The 18,611-nt window shown below is 32.1% G+C and overlaps 1 protein-coding gene across 2 annotated transcripts; it reads left to right on the top strand.

Moving 5' to 3' along the window:
• The first annotated feature begins 10,996 nt into the window (after window positions 1-10,996).
• LOC116002682 (protein BREVIS RADIX-like) lies at window positions 10,997-18,008 on the top strand. 2 transcript variants are annotated; one of them, XM_031242847.1, is made up of 6 exons: window positions 10,997-11,533; window positions 14,505-14,631; window positions 15,823-16,187; window positions 16,331-16,463; window positions 16,564-16,901; window positions 17,561-18,008. In XM_031242847.1, exons 2-6 carry the CDS (start codon window positions 14,533-14,535, stop codon window positions 17,637-17,639), a joined length of 1,014 nt encoding a protein of 337 aa, XP_031098707.1. In that variant the 5' UTR covers window positions 10,997-11,533; window positions 14,505-14,532; the 3' UTR covers window positions 17,640-18,008. The 2 variants fall into 2 exon arrangements, with proteins under 2 accessions (XP_031098707.1, XP_031098706.1); XM_031242846.1 differs by having other exon boundaries at window positions 14,501-14,631.
• The last annotated feature ends 603 nt before the right edge of the window (window positions 18,009-18,611 follow it).

The raw sequence follows: 18,611 nt of genomic DNA, 5'->3' as shown, positions 1-18,611 counted from the left end.
TATATATATATATATATATATATATATATATAATACGCAAGATTAATATATTCATACATGAATGGAATTAATTAAAATATTACATTAATTTCCGTGTATAATAAGGAATGGAATCATATTTTGAATATTTTGTCAATTTTAGCCATAAATAAGGAATGACAAGGAAAGCCAGAATTTCTGATAAGGAATTATTATATAATATTATGTTGACCGGTTTTAAATTTTTTGGACTAAAATGAGCGGGAAAGCTAGCACTTCTGTTTTAATATATATATAGATTTGGTTTTTTCTCTTGCTATATGTATTGAAAACATATATTTAAAACATCGTAGATGCCACATAGTTTAACAAGGCAAGAAGAAAAGGAGAATTTTGAGTGGTTAATAGTGTTGTTTTTAATGTCATTTAAACATATTTGCTGACAAATGACAAAAAACGTCATGCCACAATAATGCTAGGATGGGGACCAAAGGGGATGTTTTGAAGAAAAAAAAAGACATAAAGTGGAATCCACCTTCCTACGGCCATTGCGCACGGACCCCCACCTATGACATTATCATAAATAATTGAACATCAAAGTGCAAGTAACAGTTTCATATAGTGCACCTAAGTGCAAGTAAAATGTACATTGGACATCAATATTAAATGCACCTAACGTTATAGTTAGTTTCACCAAGCGTTATCATTAAGTTCCCCTATGTGAAAAACTTTATCATTAGATGCACAAATGTTACCAATTGTAAATTACTTGCACTTGTAAGTGATTTTACTTGCACTTTTTACTTGAAAACTTGCACCAGTTACTTGTACCAAAGTTTGAGTTATTTACGAAAATGTCACCGCATTGTTTTTTTTAAATTACATATGATTCGTTGAATCTGAACACGTGGACAGCTTTGAGGCAACCGTTCTCACTTGAGCGTGCATATATATATATATATATATATATATATATATATATATATATATATATATATATATATAATTCAATTCCCGTGCGGTGGGGTGTTTCCCTAGTAGTTGTACGGTGGCTTTAGGTGTGTAATTTTCTTCTTAAGGTGCATGATTTTCCTTCTTAAGGTGCATGATTTGTATGTTTATGGTGCGTGAGTGTTAAAGCTTAAGGTGCGTGATTTTCTTTCTTAAGGTGCGTGATTTTCCTTCTTAAGGTGCGTTGTTTTCCTTCTTAAGGTGTGCAGTTTATTCTCAACTGAAGGTGCACCATTTAAAAACTGTAGGTGCGTGGTTTATGTTTTTAGCTTAAGGTGCATAGTTTGTGTACTTAAGGTGCGCCGTTTTAATGCTTAAGGTGAGTACCGCACAACCCCATAGGAAGATATACCTGCACCTAAACCCTTCCATATATATATATATATATATATATATATATATATATATATATAATTAGGTGTGGCCGCCCCTTAACGTGCGGTCAGTGCGGCCTCACCACTATGTATACAAATATACACCACTCAATATTAGAAAATGCACCACACAAATATGCATCATTAGGTACGCATCACCAAAAAACACACCACTAGGTATGCAAATATACACCACACAGTGTTAGCAAATGCACCATGACAGGGGAGTTATGGTGCATTATTTTGGGTTCGTGGTGTGTTTTATGGTGTTTTTGTATATTTTCATTGTGGTGTGTTTTCTAACATTGAGTGGTGTATTTTCTAACATTGAGTGGTGTGAACCGCATCGACAGCACGGGAAGGCGCGACCACATTTGAATAGATTTATATATATATATATTCCCGCCTAGTGTACATCAAACTAGAGGGCATGTTATGTTGAAGCCTTAGCCTTAAAAGCTGGGGGGAAAAAAAATACTTAGCGGCGCTTTTTCTTTAATGACTAAAGCATTTTGTTTACTAGCCTGTTGCGACAATACAATATTCAATTCATCAATAATCTTCAAATGAAAGTATTCTTCCTCTTAGCATCTTAGTCAACACAAATTGTCCCACTGCCAATTTTAAGTAAAAACCTCTTGCAGTACCACGATGACATACTCCCAAAACAAACAATTATACTTAAGCATCAATTATATACTACTTGCTTTGTGAAAAAGGATAAACAAATAATTACTTCATCATATCCTACAAAATGTGGATACCAGCATAGTAGTAAATTAAAAACAAAAAAAATTACAATGTGATGGGTTATACGGAGAATAGGCCACAGGTCTGAAATTTTCTTACCTCCTAGACTAGGAAGTCAACCTCAGGACTAGGGTTGCCTTTCAATTGTGCAATGCTTGCATCAACTATTATTGTCTCGAAGATCATATCATTGTCTAACATATGTTATGTCCAATTGGTATCACCCATGAACATTCATATATCATACTAATTTTGTCAATGAATCTCCGACATGTGTTCCTTGCTCCACTCTATAAATATATATTGCAGCCCAATGCCACAAGCTTAAGAGGAATTTGACTTCTGAGGCTTTAGCCTTTAGTACACTCTATAACCAATGCAAAGTGAGTAAACATTTGTACTTGGAATTGACATAGTTATTATAATCAATAACACCCTTCAAAAACTATAGATAGTAGCAAAGCCGTAACTTTAATTATTTTATTATGCTTACATAGCAATCATCGCTATGCCCAAGCCAACAATCTCTCTCTCGGCTAACACCTATCGACATACTCTGATACCAATTGTCAAATCAAGCGCTTACCATTACACCAAAAGCTATATCTAGTAGCAAAGATACAACTTTATTTATTTATACTTGCATATCAATCACGTCATGTTTCGATGGCAGGATATATGTTGTACTCGGCTCTCTGAGCCGCCGCCCAACATAATAGATTTTAGTTAGTTTGAATTTTATATTATCCCAATTGTAAGATGCCATAGGAAATTCTATAAAAATGGCATATAACAAGATTTAAAAAAAAAAAAAAAAAAAAAAGTAAGTGATGATGCAAAACTAGAAAAGATGGTAGGAATATTATGAAAGCAAGAAGCTAAGTGAAGGTAGCCTTGGAAATGGGAAAAGGGTTAAGATCGAATAGAGAAGAGATGAGATGAGATGTTCCAAAGTTAGTAGATAGTACTTTACAGGTAATGATGAAGACGATCGGTGAATGGCTTTATAATCACTTTTCCTTTCCATACTTTGCATGTTTTAGTACGTACGTTTTGTTTGCTTACACCAAACAACATTCTAAACGTTAAAAGCAAGTGTACTCACTCTGCTGCCCGGCCCCTCACTGCTTTACATGCTTGCCTAATCTTCCTTCCACTCCGTAAATAATCAGACACGGCAGCTCACCCGAAAGTTTTGTTTGATTCTAGTTAGCCAAATTATACCATCCATCGGGATTTTACCTTACATTATAGATCTTGATCTAAAAATAACTTTCAGATTTTCTTTATGTTGTTGGCACATTATATTATGTATTTACAGTTGACAGTTTCTGTACTTGTAGGTATCATATTATGTGTCAGTCATTATCAAATTATTTGTTTACATGTACAGAAACGGTTAACTGTATTGTACAGAATATGTTAATTGAAGGTACATAATTTTTGTATCAAGATTCACAATGTAATATGAATCGTGGTCCATGATATATATAACAATTGTTGGTGGCGACTTTGTCATATTACACTCAAAATTTGGTTCTAAATTGCAATCACACTGGTATAGGATGGAGATGAATCAAATAAAAAGGGACATGGCCTCCAAAAGAAAACTGAGACTTCATCATAGTCATCGACTTGGGAATAATCAATAGCTCTAAAGAAAAGGAAAAATGCGGGTGATGAAATTTTGGTAAATATTTTAAACTTTAAAGTGCAATGAACAAAAATGATCGAAAAATACACCAACTAATACTAAAGTGCACGTAGTGATGTGTTAAATTAAAGTCCACTGTATTTTTGCATATCATTAAATAATGAACTATTTTTAGGGTTGCAAATTAAATGGTGAGTTCACATTTACGTATTATCGAGTGCATTCTATTGTATGTTTCGCTCGGTGCGCTTTGTATTTGTGCACGACATTTTAAAGCTTGAGATATTTATCAAAATGTTATTGCATTTTTCTCATTTTCTCCACTCTTTAGAGCCATTGAGCTTCAAGCAGCAACTAGGATTATTTCTTAATAATTTTCTCTTGGACACCCGTTCTTACTTGGGCATGCCTAAATATATATGGCTGAGTTCAAAATTTGTCAAATAAAATTTACTGTAACATTTATAAAACATCTATCTAGCTAATATAATATCAAGGGAACATACCAAAACATCCACTTCCATAATAACGACTAAGAGATAAAAAAAAAAAAATAGACACGGTAATAATTAAGGAACATCTATACCTAAGGTATAACCCATGGACTAAATATTCCTGATATTTTTCCCGTTAGTTATTTATTTAGATCTTAATAAAATAAGGATAATATCGATCTAGGTATTAAAGAATTAAAATGAAAATATCGAATCTCATTCTCATCAATATTATTTCTAAGAATAAAAACTATTAACAAATAATATAGAATGAACTTTAAAAAAATGATATTCTATTACATGCAAGATCTCTCACAAATCAAAGTCACTTATTATTAGGCATGTCACTCAACTTAAATTCCTTTGTTATATCAATAAAGTGCATATTTAATGAATAATAATGTTCAAATCATTATATATGATAGAATTTAATTTGAATTATCTTTGAAATACAATGAGAGAGTACTAGAACGTGATGCACTGATTTGTGCATTGGTAGTTACCCTTAGCCATAAGCAAGAATCCATTTGAAATAAAGTGAATGCTACTTGCTAATGAGCCAAAGAATCATTATTATTTAGGTCCCATAAGATAAAAGAGATACTTCATGCAAAGTACAACTAATGCAACAGTGTTGCTTTGACTCACATAGTCACATTGTGACATAAGTAGTAATATATATAACTGTTCCCAGACTGGTCTCATACTAAATGTGTTAATTAGTTTATAGAATTATTTGTTTTCAAAATTAGTGTTCTTTTTCCCAAACATCAAAGGCTATTGCATCGACTATGCTTTTCTGAATGTACTACAAAGCATTCCTAGAAACTCGTTAGAGCAAAAAAAAAAAAAAATATGATACATATAATCTTTTTATGTAAAAATTCATCTGTAGATAATGGCAACGAGTTTAATATTAGAAAAAAAAAATGTAGTTTTAGTTCTGAAGTTATAAGGTATGCGCAGTTTTCATCCCTAATTAACATGAAACTGTAATAGTACGCCTTATTAATTAATTACCAATGTGACGTATTTAGTTCTTGTTCTGATGGACAAAGTTATTTGGAAATGAAACTTAAACAACACTAATATAGAAATTAATTAAATGACAAAATCATATTTTCAGTATGATTTTCTTGGATTAAAACATCAACAACACCTAGCAAGTTCCTACTACACATTGGAGATGATCTTCGTTGATGATTCAATAGATTTTGAATAGAGAAGAGAGCATTCATTGGGGTTTAGAGTATTAGTAATGTGAGAATATATTAGAATCGTTAATAATTGAAAAAACGGTAATATTCGTTCAGAAGTTGATGAATTACCTTCAATAGTTATAACTTATGTTAGAAACATATGTGGAGACTAAATGCGGTGACTAATGAGTGGTACTATTAAAACATCGTTTTAATTAGGAATGAAGACTACACTTGCATTATATCTCGAAAACTAAAACTACAATTTTTTTCCCTTTAATATCATACCAGCGTATCTATGCAACCTAGCTAGCTATATGGCATCCATAAGTTTCGTTTTCTTGGGTGCACAATTGTGACTTGTGAATGATGGGAGTTAATACTCGACTTGGTCCCTTCGACTATACGAATTTCACCACTTTGGTCTTCGATTTTCAAGTTTTGTTCAATTTCATCTCCAATTATGTAATTTTCACATAAAATAGTTCTTTGTCCAAACCAAAATAATTCTGATTATGATCATTTTGGTTAATAATTGCATAGTTGGAGAAGAAATTAAACAAGTTTAGAAGTCGATGATCAAAGTGGTAAAATTCTAATAGCTGGTGATCAAATCGGGTATTAATATTGAGTGATAGAGTAAGAGTGAATAATGTTTAAAAAATTTCATTCGTCACAAATGCAAATATTATTAATAAATTGACAAGAATCCTGCAAAAATTGACAAGAATCGTGCAAATACAAGAGTGAATTAAATATCCATATAAAGAAAGATGAGAGCAGATGAAGATCTATATAGCGCAGCGGCCTAGCTCCAAATAAAGCACGCATATATGTTTGGTTAAAAGGAACGGAAGAGGATTGCTTAAAGGCAGGCAGGCAAGAATAGTGGTGTCCAAGGTAAAAAAGCACCGTTAGATTGCATTACCCCAACACAAATAATGGCGGACCAAAACATTATTGCTGACAACTGACAATATAATTGCAGATTACACGCCCAAGTAAATGAAATTTGTTATTATTTCTATTCTAACCACGCAACATCTTTTCTGGTTAGAAATTACAGTTAGAGATTTTTTTGAGATCAAATTTGTTTTCGAGTACTGCTGACTTTGTTACAAACTTACAATGCAGTATCTATTCATAGCTATTTTATTAACCTACTAAAGCACAAAGAGTCAATATCGCCTCCAATGAGACTCAAACTCACCCCCTTGGCCCCTTCTATATGGGAGTGCAACCGGGTGCCACTAAATATAGATTTTTCGTTGTACGTTATGGATCATACTAGTCATAAAAATTAAAGTTTTATATTAATTCTCATTCTACTGCTATTTTATTATTTTATTCTTCCCTTTCTAACGAATGGTATCATTAGCCACCCGTTAGACCCTATTTAAATTTTAATATTTCTTGTGACAAAATGATAGAATCGCTTACTTACGTCCCCACACTCTGACCCAATAATTTGTAGAGGGCTCTTGTGAAATGTGAACGTTTTTTAGATACATGTTCTTGATTTCCCATTTTGGTTGTGTTGTTAGGGACGATGGTATGTGGGGTCTTCGAACCTGTTATGAAGGAGGAAATCAATGGCATTTTAATTCGTGATTGTGTGGTGTAAGCCTTGTTACAGTCACACGTACAATAACTTTAATTTGTTTGGCAAATTTAGCTAAAAAATTATTCAAAAGCTAGAGAAGTTAAATTAAGTAAAAAGTTAGTAGCTTGCTTCAAAAAATAATATAGTAGCTTGCTTCAAAAAATAATATAGTAGTTAGAAGTTATACATTGAAAATTGTTAAATTAATTGATTAAAGTTTGTAGTGTATGATAAAATTAACTATTAATTAAGCTGAAAGATGTAAGAAGATAAAAAAGAATACTTAAATAATGGACTTAAAATTCATTAGCACAAAATATATGGTTTTGCTAATGTGATTTCACAACTTTTTTTTATGTACTATCAAACCTATGATAAGCACTTTTAACGTTAAAATAATATAAAATAAATTTGTAATAGGAGTTTAATAAAATAGTTCGACATTTTTCACATGCATTCATTACATTACGTGTACAAACAACATATGAGATATGCACATATATGGGATAAGATATTTTTAGAGTTAATACCTAATTTAGTCGTTGATTATAGTAATTTTTTTGATTTAGTCATAAATGACTTTTTGTACTTAATTAGATGATCGACTTTGATGGTTTACCTAATTAAGTCCTCGTTGTTAGAGCAACCATACCAGCGCATTATACATGGATATTGTCAGTAAGAAAAAACTTCAAGCAAGATCAACACAGATGTGAGACCAGATTTTGGAGCTAACATTTCTGCAGGTTTTGCAAGAGGAAACTAAAAATAAAAAAATAAAAAAAAATCGTAGAGAAGCGCATTTCAGCGCACTTTGCGCCCCAGCGGGCCCAGCTGGGGCGCGTCAGGCGGCCACTCTGACTTTATACCACTTTTTCATTTTTTTTTTAATAAATTGTCAGAATTTCGTTTGATTTTCTTTTTTCTTTTTCTCTTTTTTCATCCCAACCCATTTTCTCTTTCCTAATCACACTTACAAAAATCCCTCAAGAACCGCGAAATATTTCCATTGATAAGGATGCTCTTAGAATCAAGGACTAAATTGAGAAAAATCAATATAATCGATGACTAAATTGGATAGAATTACTATAGTCGAAGACTAACTTGGGTAAAACTACTATAGTTGTTAAAGACTAAATTGGGTATTAATAGAAGTGAAATTACCAAGTTATTTTAACATATGACTCAATTGAGAAAACCATCAAAGTCGAAGACTTAATTAAGTACAAAAAAGTTGTTTAGGACTAAATTGAGAAATACCACTATAATCGATGACTAAATTGGGTATTAATTCGATTTTTTAAAAAATCTTTTTTTTTACAAGTATACTATATAATATTCTGTTCAACATCAATTAGACTATTTTATACATTATAATTAATACAAATTAAACAATTTAGGTAATTAAAAATATAAATCACCATTAAAAATAATTGAAAGAGATTAATACCATTGTGATGAAATAGAACTGTACAAATTATAATGCTGAATTAACTTTGTATACTATTTAACTTTTTGTAATGAACTTTGATGTAGTTCAACCAATCCATCCATCCATCCAAAAAAGCAAATATTAATAATAACAACTACAACAAACTGTCTTTTAATAATATAATATTAAAAAAGAGAGAGATGGCAAGTATATGTGTTAATAATTTAAAAATATAACTCCGCATGGGCAATTGATCTCGTAACTGAAGTTTTTGAATAATGATCCGGGATCAAGTCTCACCAGTGGTAGTGTGGAAGTTGAGTTACCGTGATTTATGAGAACAAAGTTAAAAATATATAAATTTTAGGGGGGGGGGGGTGTGGGGTGTATAAGGAAATTTAAATAAATTTTTTTTTTTAAAAAAAAAAAAAGAGAAGAAAAGTAACTTTAATTGTGATTTCCCACTTTGCAAATGGATATGAACCATACACTATTTCAACAATTTAATCAATAAATATTGTTTACCAATAGACAACATTATTAAAATTAACTACATTTTAAAACTGCAAACCAATACAAATTCTCGGATAGTGATAGCGAGTTTCACTTGTAGTCATTACCCAAAATTTAATTAATTAATTAAAAGGAGCTTAGATGTTTTAAGTTATGAATACAACTGTGAATTAATAATGTTAATAATAGAGAAGCATGGGAAGTAGAATGAAACTTTAATTTGACAATTCAAATTGAATTACTTTGACATGAAATGGACAAATCCTCAAAGCCTGGCCTAGCAATTCACAAAGACATTAAAGCCGTAGCCTTTCACTCAAAAATTAGGGATTTGAATCTCACAAGTGTGTTTAATTTGAGATATATAAAAAATATATATATAATTTTATTTGTTTTTCCTATGGAACATATCGACATGGTAGCTTTCCTTAGAATGCATTCTGCTTCTAAAATTAAAAAGTGAATTTAAATGTATAAACATCATTGGCAAAATAAAAGTTTTCAAGAATAGTTTTCAAAGTGGTTCACCAACATGTATTTCATATTACATAAGACTTCTTTCTTTAAATTTCACTGTCTAAATTAATTTTGCTCATCTTTTTCTTGATGGGCATTGCACTCAACCTAAACGAATATTCTTCTGAATAATACTACAAGGACCACATTTTTTACCATCAAGTCAAGAAATTAATTTTCTTCATTAATTGGTTACTATAAATTAATTGATCCACCCTTCGTAAAAAGAAGTATATTTTTATTGTCACATGGTGAAAATGTTTAGTTCATGTAGCATGACCCTACTCTATTTTTTTTTTATTTTTTATAGATTATACCTACTATTGCAATAATTCAATCACTTGAATAAGTAATCCTTCTTGATGAATATCCGTATCTATCTTGGATAGCCAACTTTAATCATGAGATTAGCTCGTACTTTTACAACAAGCTTCCTTGAACATAAGGATAATATTAGTCCGCAATGGCAGTTCAGTTGCTCACAGTGGTGAAATTTGTGAAGAAAGACCAGAGATAATAAATATTAATCCGTATTGGCAGCTCAATTGGTTATAAGAATAAAATTTGTGAAGAAAGATCAGATCAAGTCTTACCAACAATAGTGTGGGAGCAATCTCTCAAATCAGTAAGTGGGATGAGAGGCCTTTTGAATTGGGGATTCAACATTTTGGAAAAGAAGGGTAATGATTATTAATTTTTTTTTTTTTAAATTGAGCTAGTGCCATTGGATATATAGCAAGTGTATAAGATAAACTCTAAAAATATACAAGCTTTCTTGTATGGTAAATATCTTATTGGTGAATTAGTTCATTAACAATAATGTTTTTATTTTCATAAACTATTTTACTAATAAACTAATTGCAGCAATGTGTTCTAACGATATATGTTTTCTTGCAACTGTGTCAGCAAGCTTAAGGATCAGACACGCATGAAGATTCCTTAATGGTAGTCTCAACAGTTGTCCAAACATCACGTACGAGAAGAAGATATTGCTACTAATTAAGAGCAGCCTTATTGATGTTATCTTTTGTTTGTACTAATTTGAGCGTATAAGATTTAACAAATTATTCCAATCTTTACGATTGAATCCTATACAAGTTTATATTGTTCTTCAATTTAGTCCTGCAGCCCACCCTTAAAAGAACTGACAAAAGTGAAATAAATTCTTTTTCAAATTCAAATTAACATTAACACATTTAAAGTACTTTAGTGCTAACATTTAAAAAATTATTAATTGATAGGATCATGTATAAATATTTTATTTCAAATTCTCAATTAAAAGACATTTCTAATAATTATGTAATAAAACTTGTTACATTTACAAAACGTAACATGTTGCCCCTCCCCACTAAGCGCCCCACATTCCAGTTTAAGTGGATAAATTATGATGACTCAACTGAGTATCTGAAGTTAAATTTTTGTTGACGAAATATTTTTTGTGATAAATTTTACTTCTGTGACTAATTGAGCTGTACAAATATATGTAATTGGATTTTATAATTTGTATAGAATTAGATATTTTACCATAGTTTACCCTTTTATCCACTGATCATTCTTATGCTGCAGAAATTAAAGCACAGCGTGCAATCCCACTCTTCCGTTATAGCGAAACGAGATATATAGACGCCGTCACATTCTTCTATGTATATATATATATATATACACCTCTTCTTCATCATATCCCGACGTCTTCTCGTCCTTTCTCTTCAATCCTCTTTTCTTTCCTTGTTTGATTCTGAGCACAATCTCGATCTCGCAAATCTCTCCATCCTGCGATGTTTCTCTACACGACACGTTACCGTAAAACCTGGACCTGAAAATCCTCCCTCCCTCGGACTTTCCGAAACTGCGCCGCCGGCTCTGGATTTTACAGACTTGATCCGGTTGGGTTCTCGATGTACATTATTTTTCTCCGAAATCGAAGCGGGAAAGGGCCGGAAAAATCGTCACGGGGCTCCGAACATTCTCCATTACACCATTAACTAACGTTGGACCCATATTCTCCCAGGTAATGCTTCACCTCTTTTTCTGTTTGCTCTTGTTTTTGTGTTTGTGTTAGTTGTTTTTAGAAATTTAATTTGTTACGAGTCACTTTCCAGAGAGTGATTTTTGTGTGTTTGTGTTTGATTTCTAAAGCTATTTGCCATTGCCATTCCCATTCCCATGCTCCACACTATCTTCCCTCTTACTCAAAAGATATGAATATAATTTTTTTTAAAAAAATATCTCAAAATTGATTTTGACAAGAGAAAGTATTTAGCATTATATATTTAAACAATAAATAGTAAATATGTAATCCAATTATCAGTTTAGAAAACGAGACAATCAAAGTATTGGGATGGTTGTCCCCTCGGGTTTGAAGAGGGAAGGAGGGAGGAGTAGAATTCGTATTTGTTTGTTTTATTGTTTTTTTTGTTTTGTTTTGTTTTGTTTGTTTGTTTTTTTTTTTTTGTTTTTTTTTTTTGGCTTTATAGGTGGGTGGGGAAAGAGAGTAGAGTAAAGAGAGCAGAGAATGAAGTTACTTTGAGAATTTTTTTACTTTTAATTATTTTTTTCACTTTTATATTTTGGGGCATAGAATTTGATGATTGATTGATATTAAAAGCCATTGATTCTGATCTCCCTGCACTCTGATCTGCTTCACTTTCTTTTGCTTTTTCCAGGCTTTCTTTTTGTTTGTATTTGTGTTGAGTGGGTGGGAGGGACTTCATAACTATCTCACCATCTTCAAACTTACATTCTTCCCAACACTAAAACACTATTTCATAATTCTTTGATTATAACATTTTTCTATTTATGATCATTGAGTTTAAATTAGCTAATTGTGGTCCTTCAAAAGATTAAAAGGGATATATTTTCAATAATCAAGAAATAAGTTTTGATTGATTTTGGAGTTTTACTACGTGTACTCCCAAATTTTATTCTCTCAATTTTACTCCTTCATGTGACGGCTCTAATAAACTACATTTTCAATGTGGGTCTCAATACAAGTTTATACATCAAGATTTTGTGTATAAATAAAAATTGAGAGTAGAAAATGAGGGTACATATAACAATTTTCCTTGATTCTGAACTTAAAGTCTAAAAGTGAACATTTTAATAATCCTATGATCAAAATTGAAGTTAGACTCAAACACTAATTTGAAATTGGACTAAAGTTTGGGTAGTTCACTATTAAAGTGAAATTTGAGGTCACAAAAAAAATGTATATGACACACACATATATATATATATTGCATATTGGGTCCGATGTTCTTAATATTACGAGACTAATTTGAATTTGACCTGAGTTGCATTGATATATTTTGACCTTTATTTTAAATTTGAAAAAGAGAAGCTTAAAACTCTTTAATATGCTACACTATATACTAAAATATGGAAATTAAATTAGTGTGTAGTAAAAGAGTGTTTATTATATTTTCCTAGAGTTTTTTAAGGTTTTTTTTTTTTTTGCTCTTTTTTTTTTTTTTTTTAACATCAACAAGCGCCCTTAAATTCTTGAAATGAATGATTTGTGTTCCCTAGAAATAACATCCGGTAGATGTGAAATAAAGCTGGGCTAATATAGTAATATTCCTTCCCTTTTCTTTCAAAATAGTAATTAATGTATTACCGTAAATTCCATATTCCTCATTTTGTTTTTGTTTTTTTTTTTTGAAAACCTCATTTTGTTATGTCCCATTCAAATAACAATATTTGATTTAAATAACTTATAATCTAATTTTAAAAATATTTAATTCAGTTTTAGTAAAAACATTTATATATTAAAGCATCACACTAATAGTTCTTTTAAACACAAATTAAGATTTGCTAAAGAATAAACGGAAAACGAAAATTAATTTGAGCAAGAAGTAATAAATAAAATAAAAAATTATATTTGTAGTCATTCAATTGTTTCTTATTAGTGTTTTTAGTCTCTAATCCTTTTTTTTTAAAAAAAAAGTTATAATTTTAATTCGAAAAGGAACAAAAGTATTAAACTCCATTAAATTTTTTTTCTTAGACATGACTGTTTTAAAATGTTATTATCTTTATTCTTTATAACTTTTTCAGTTTTAGTATTTCATATGCAAAATGGAAAATTGATAATTTTTTTCTTTAATTGTTGTACATTGGCCATATTTTTCTTACACGAACCTATTAAAGTTTTAAAATATATATATAAAATATCGAGACTAAAGCATATTATAATAAATAAAGAAATATATTTTTTGAGTTATATTGACTCTATTATATAGACCATTGAGGCTCAATCTCATAACATTTCCTATGGACAAGTTACTACATGTCATCTGAGCACCTTGTGCTCAGCAATAAAAAAAATATTTAAAATTACTAAAATAGTCCTATACTAATTAAAATTTGAGAAAATATCATTTTTAGTCCCTCAATTATAATACATGTATCAATTTTGGTCCTTGACTATTAAAATTTTCAAATTAGGTCCATGACTATTCAATTTGTATCACTTTTGGTCATTGACTATTAACATTTTCAAATTAGGTGCATGACTATTCATTTTGTATCACATTTGGTCCTACCGTTAAATTTTCCGGCCAAATTTCCGGCGAAGTCATCGGGGGTGACCGGCATTTTCTATTGTTTTTATTATTATTTTTTAGTTGTAAGTTTTTTTTTTATTTAAAAGTTACGGAGTATTAAAATAATTTTTAAAATAAAAATTAAATAAATTAGTCAGTCACCGGTGACTTCGTCGGAAATTTGGCCGGAAAATTTAACGGCAGGACCAAATGTGATACAAAATGAATAGTCATGCACCTAATTTGAAAATGTTAATAGTCAAGGACCAAATGTGATACAAATTGAATAGTCATGCACCTAATTTGAAATTTTTAATAGTCAAGGACCAAAATTGATACATATATTATAGTTAAGGGACTAAAAATGATATTTGCTCTTAAAATTTTAATAATTTATGTTAAATGTGTTGTTTATTAGAGTAGCTTTTTTGAAGGTAGGGAAAGTGAAATAGAAAATCTTGAACAAATGCTTACGTGTATCACGTGTAAGCCAAAGATAGAAGATGACGGAAGAGAAGACGGCACGCGTGGGACGCCCGAGACCGTCAAAAGCCTCACGGCACAGGTTCTATCCCTATACTATTTCACTATTTTCTATTTTATTCCTACACAATTATTAAATTGTAACGTTTAATTCATAATTTAATTTTATCACATTTAGTTTGTAACTTTATTTTCAAATTTTATTCACTACTTTATTACAATTCTTAGTCAATTGATTTCAATTCTTCTGATTTGATAATTTTAATATAAAATTTCTTAAACAAATAACATTCTCTTATATGGTGGGGAAGGATTAATGTTTTAAAATGTAAAATTTAGAGAAGTGTTTGATTTTTTATTTTTATTTTTTTGAAGTAAGAGAAGTGCTTGATTGTTGAGGAAGTTAAAGCTAAAAGTTTATTGAGGAAATAAGATAGATACATTGTCATGAATAAACAACTGCTGTGTCTAGTGAATTAAGTTAGTAAACTTTGAGTTAAAATTACCATAATTTTATATTGTTGCCTTTTTGTCTGTCTTGTTACTTCATTTTCCAATTTCTTCATTTGATTGGAGTTATGACAAAAACTCCAAAAACCCATAAATTGGAATGAACAAATTTCTTTTGCTGTTTCTTTTCTTTTTTCTTGTCACTCTCCATTTGAAGGACCAGAAAAGGGTGTGGAGCCATATCGGCCCCAAGCTTTTGTGTGGCCACTAAATGGTACCCAAGACAATGACTTGGGCACATTATACCATGGTTCATGGTCCACTTTACATTATTCAAAATAATATCTAAATTATGTGTCTGCATTTGTATAGTTAAAATATTATCAAGTACAAAATTTATTACCTGATATATAATATATTAAGACACATAATTTTTTGATCTAGTCCATAGTGCAGGTGAACCTGATCTATGATATAACAATTGAATGACAACACCCCGACCCACCCATAAAAAGGGTCTTGGGAATATTATTTTCTGCTTGACAATAAAGCCTGCAAGGTTGTGGAAGGGGAAAAGGGATTGAGATCACGCTGCACCTTGGATCATGTGCCCAAATCTTGGTCCCAAAATATTGCACTTCTTAAGTAGCTAGTGGTCCAAGACCCCTCAGTTATAAGAGAATCCTTCTTTTTATGGTTGCTGATGTTGCACTTAAGTGCTATATCTATCATTCACATGAACATTAACCATTTTTGCTTGCTTAGTTTCATAAAAACAATGGCAATCAGTATAATGAAGCATCTCTGTTTTGACCATTTGCAGATCAAGGAAATTGCAGTAAAGGTCTCTGGTGCATATAAATGCAAGTCCAGCATACCCACTGGCTCTTGCAGGAAAGGGCAACGCCCGAACCCGGACTTCGATGCCCTCACATCAGAGGCCATTCCCTTCCCTTACCAGCCTGGGAGCTCAGGTTCTACACCTGCATGGGATTTTACAAATGCTGGCCATTCCCAAACTCCTAGGCCTGGCTCGAGATTCGCTGGGGCCCGAGCACACGGCAGTGTAGATCCTGTCATCCAGTTTGGTGGAGTAGAGGAGTGGACTGCACAGGTGGAGCCCGGGATTCAAATCACCTTCGTGTCTCTTCCCCAGGGTGGAAATGATCTTAGGAGAATCCGCTTTAGGTATAACCTAAGCTTTGATACCATCTTATAAACTACACTAAAAAGACTGAATCCAATCAATTAGCTGGTCTATCTAATGACCTTATAAAGTCATATATTTTCAATGTGGGACTCTTAACGCTGGTGAATTGTTGAATGTGAAGCCGGGACATGTATGACAAATGGGAAGCTCAGAGATGGTGGGGAGAGAACTATGACAGGATAATGGAGCTGTACAATGTGCAGAAATTTAACCAACAAGAAGCTCCCAGCACTCCCTCACAGTCTGAAAATGGGGTAAGTTTATGATTATTTGCACAAATTAAATCTCCATTGCAAAAACAAACTTTTATCTGATTCCCAGAAGCTTAATTTAATTTAAACTGTTGGTCCACAGAGAGATTCTTGTTATTCTCGGTTAGGGTCCTCCTCAAGAGAGAGCCCTATTAGGATGATGACTCCTGCACTGAGAAATTGCAATAATAATAAGCCTCCTCCTCCTCCTATTGCACTGCCTGATCATGGAGGTAGCCAACACCATAAAAATGGAGAAATGTGTTGTATGGATGCATCAAGAACAACTACAGAATCCAGGGATGATGCTGATGCTTCGATATCCATTAGCAATGCTAGTGAAATGGAGTCAGAGTGGGTTGAACAAGATCAACCAGGGGTCTATATTACCATCAGACAACTAGCTGATGGCACTAGAGAACTGCGCCGTGTCAGATTCAGGTACTACATTCCCATTCTACAAAAATATGTGTTAGGATCAAGCGCCCAACAATCCCCTAGTCATCTGGTGGGCTAGGCCTCTACTACGACCAACTTTATCCCTTCAGGCCTCCGTTTGAACTCGAGCCCAACAATCTCCCTAGCCACCTGCTGCGTTAGGCCTTCACTGCGAGCAACTTTAACCCTTCAGGCCTCCGCCTAAACTCTAGCCACCTGGTGTGCTAGGCCTCCACTGCGAGCAACTTTAACCCTTCAAGCTTCCGCTTGAACTCAAGCCCAACAATACCCCTAGCCACGCACCTGGTGCGCTAGGCCTCCGCTATGAGCAACTTTATCCCTTCAGGCCTCAACCCGAACTCGAACTCCTGGCATGACTCTAATACCACTTATTAGATCAAACGTTTACTACTATCTCAAAAAACATAGCTCGTAGTAAATACATAACTTTATTTCTTTATATACTGCTACGTTTTTGAAAGGCAAGACATTCGACTCGGCCTTTTAAGACCTCCGCCCAACAATCCCTAAGCACCTGGTGTTGGGCTTCGGCCTTTGCTTAACAATATAGTCTAGAGCACAAAGAGTAAATCAAACAATTAGGCAATGATCTTCGTTGTTTAGTGTTTTCACCTCTAAGCTGTTGTTCATATTTGACACAGCCGAGAAAGATTTGGAGAGATGCATGCAAAGAGCTGGTGGGAGCAGAACAGAGAGAGAATACAAGCTGAATACCTTTGAGGTATACCACTTTTACTAAGGGATTGGCATTTTCATACAACAACTGGATGGATATCCAAAGAAAGGGCACTAATTTTTGCCACTGATCAGAGACATTACAAGTTGACTTCACTACCATGCATTTCTGATGGTTAAAGGCTTAATTTTTAGTATACAGTTGTTGAATTAGAAAGGATTCCATTTGTCAGGGCAATACACTTTGCTGAGTTTTTAGTCTCTCCAGCCATTGTTCTTCAATACCTGACTGAATTTGCCAGTTTTTGTCTTCTGCTCTTTGCTTTTTATGGCTTCAAGGATCTATTGGCTTTGTCTCTAATACATATGTATATACAGTTGTTCTTTTCTTGGTAATACAAGTTTTGAATGTCACTATGGTTAATTATTCAAATAGGTAAACCATCGGGCGTGTTTGGTTCATGGGTTAAATACAAGAAATGAGAATGAAAGTCGTACGCATTGTTTGGTTGACAAGTTTTTAAAACACATGTATTGGATTTAGTTATCATTATACTTTCAAAAAATTTGTTTAATTTAAATTAGGTATCATCCCATTAATTTATTATTATCTTTCTTCATTTCATTGTCTCTTTCTTCATTTCATCGCCTCCTAATTTCGTTGCCATCTCACTACAAATGATTAGTGCCTTTAGATTTTTGTTTTGATTTTTTGTTCATATTGGTGTTTTCGAATTAATTAAATTATATTAGAATTAGAATCAATTGCTAATTTTTTTGTTTTTGTATTTTTAAAACATTTATTCCTATTTTTTATTCCAATTATAGGGACATATATAACCAAACAATAATATTAGTACTCATTCCAACCCTAGCTTATTATCAACTATCAAGCATTGCAAAATACTTTTACCAAAACTCATTCTAATTATTAAGTATTTAATTCTCATTCAGATTCTGATTCTAATGTTCAAAACAAACACAACCTGCAAAAAGAATATTCAAGGCTCCATTTTT

The sequence above is a fragment of the Ipomoea triloba genome, chromosome 13 (genome assembly GCF_003576645.1).
Source record: "Ipomoea triloba cultivar NCNSP0323 chromosome 13, ASM357664v1".
Lineage (NCBI taxonomy): Eukaryota > Viridiplantae > Streptophyta > Magnoliopsida > Solanales > Convolvulaceae > Ipomoea > Ipomoea triloba.
Note: the sequence above shows the minus strand (reverse complement) of the source record. Positions and strands in the feature narration are given on the sequence as shown.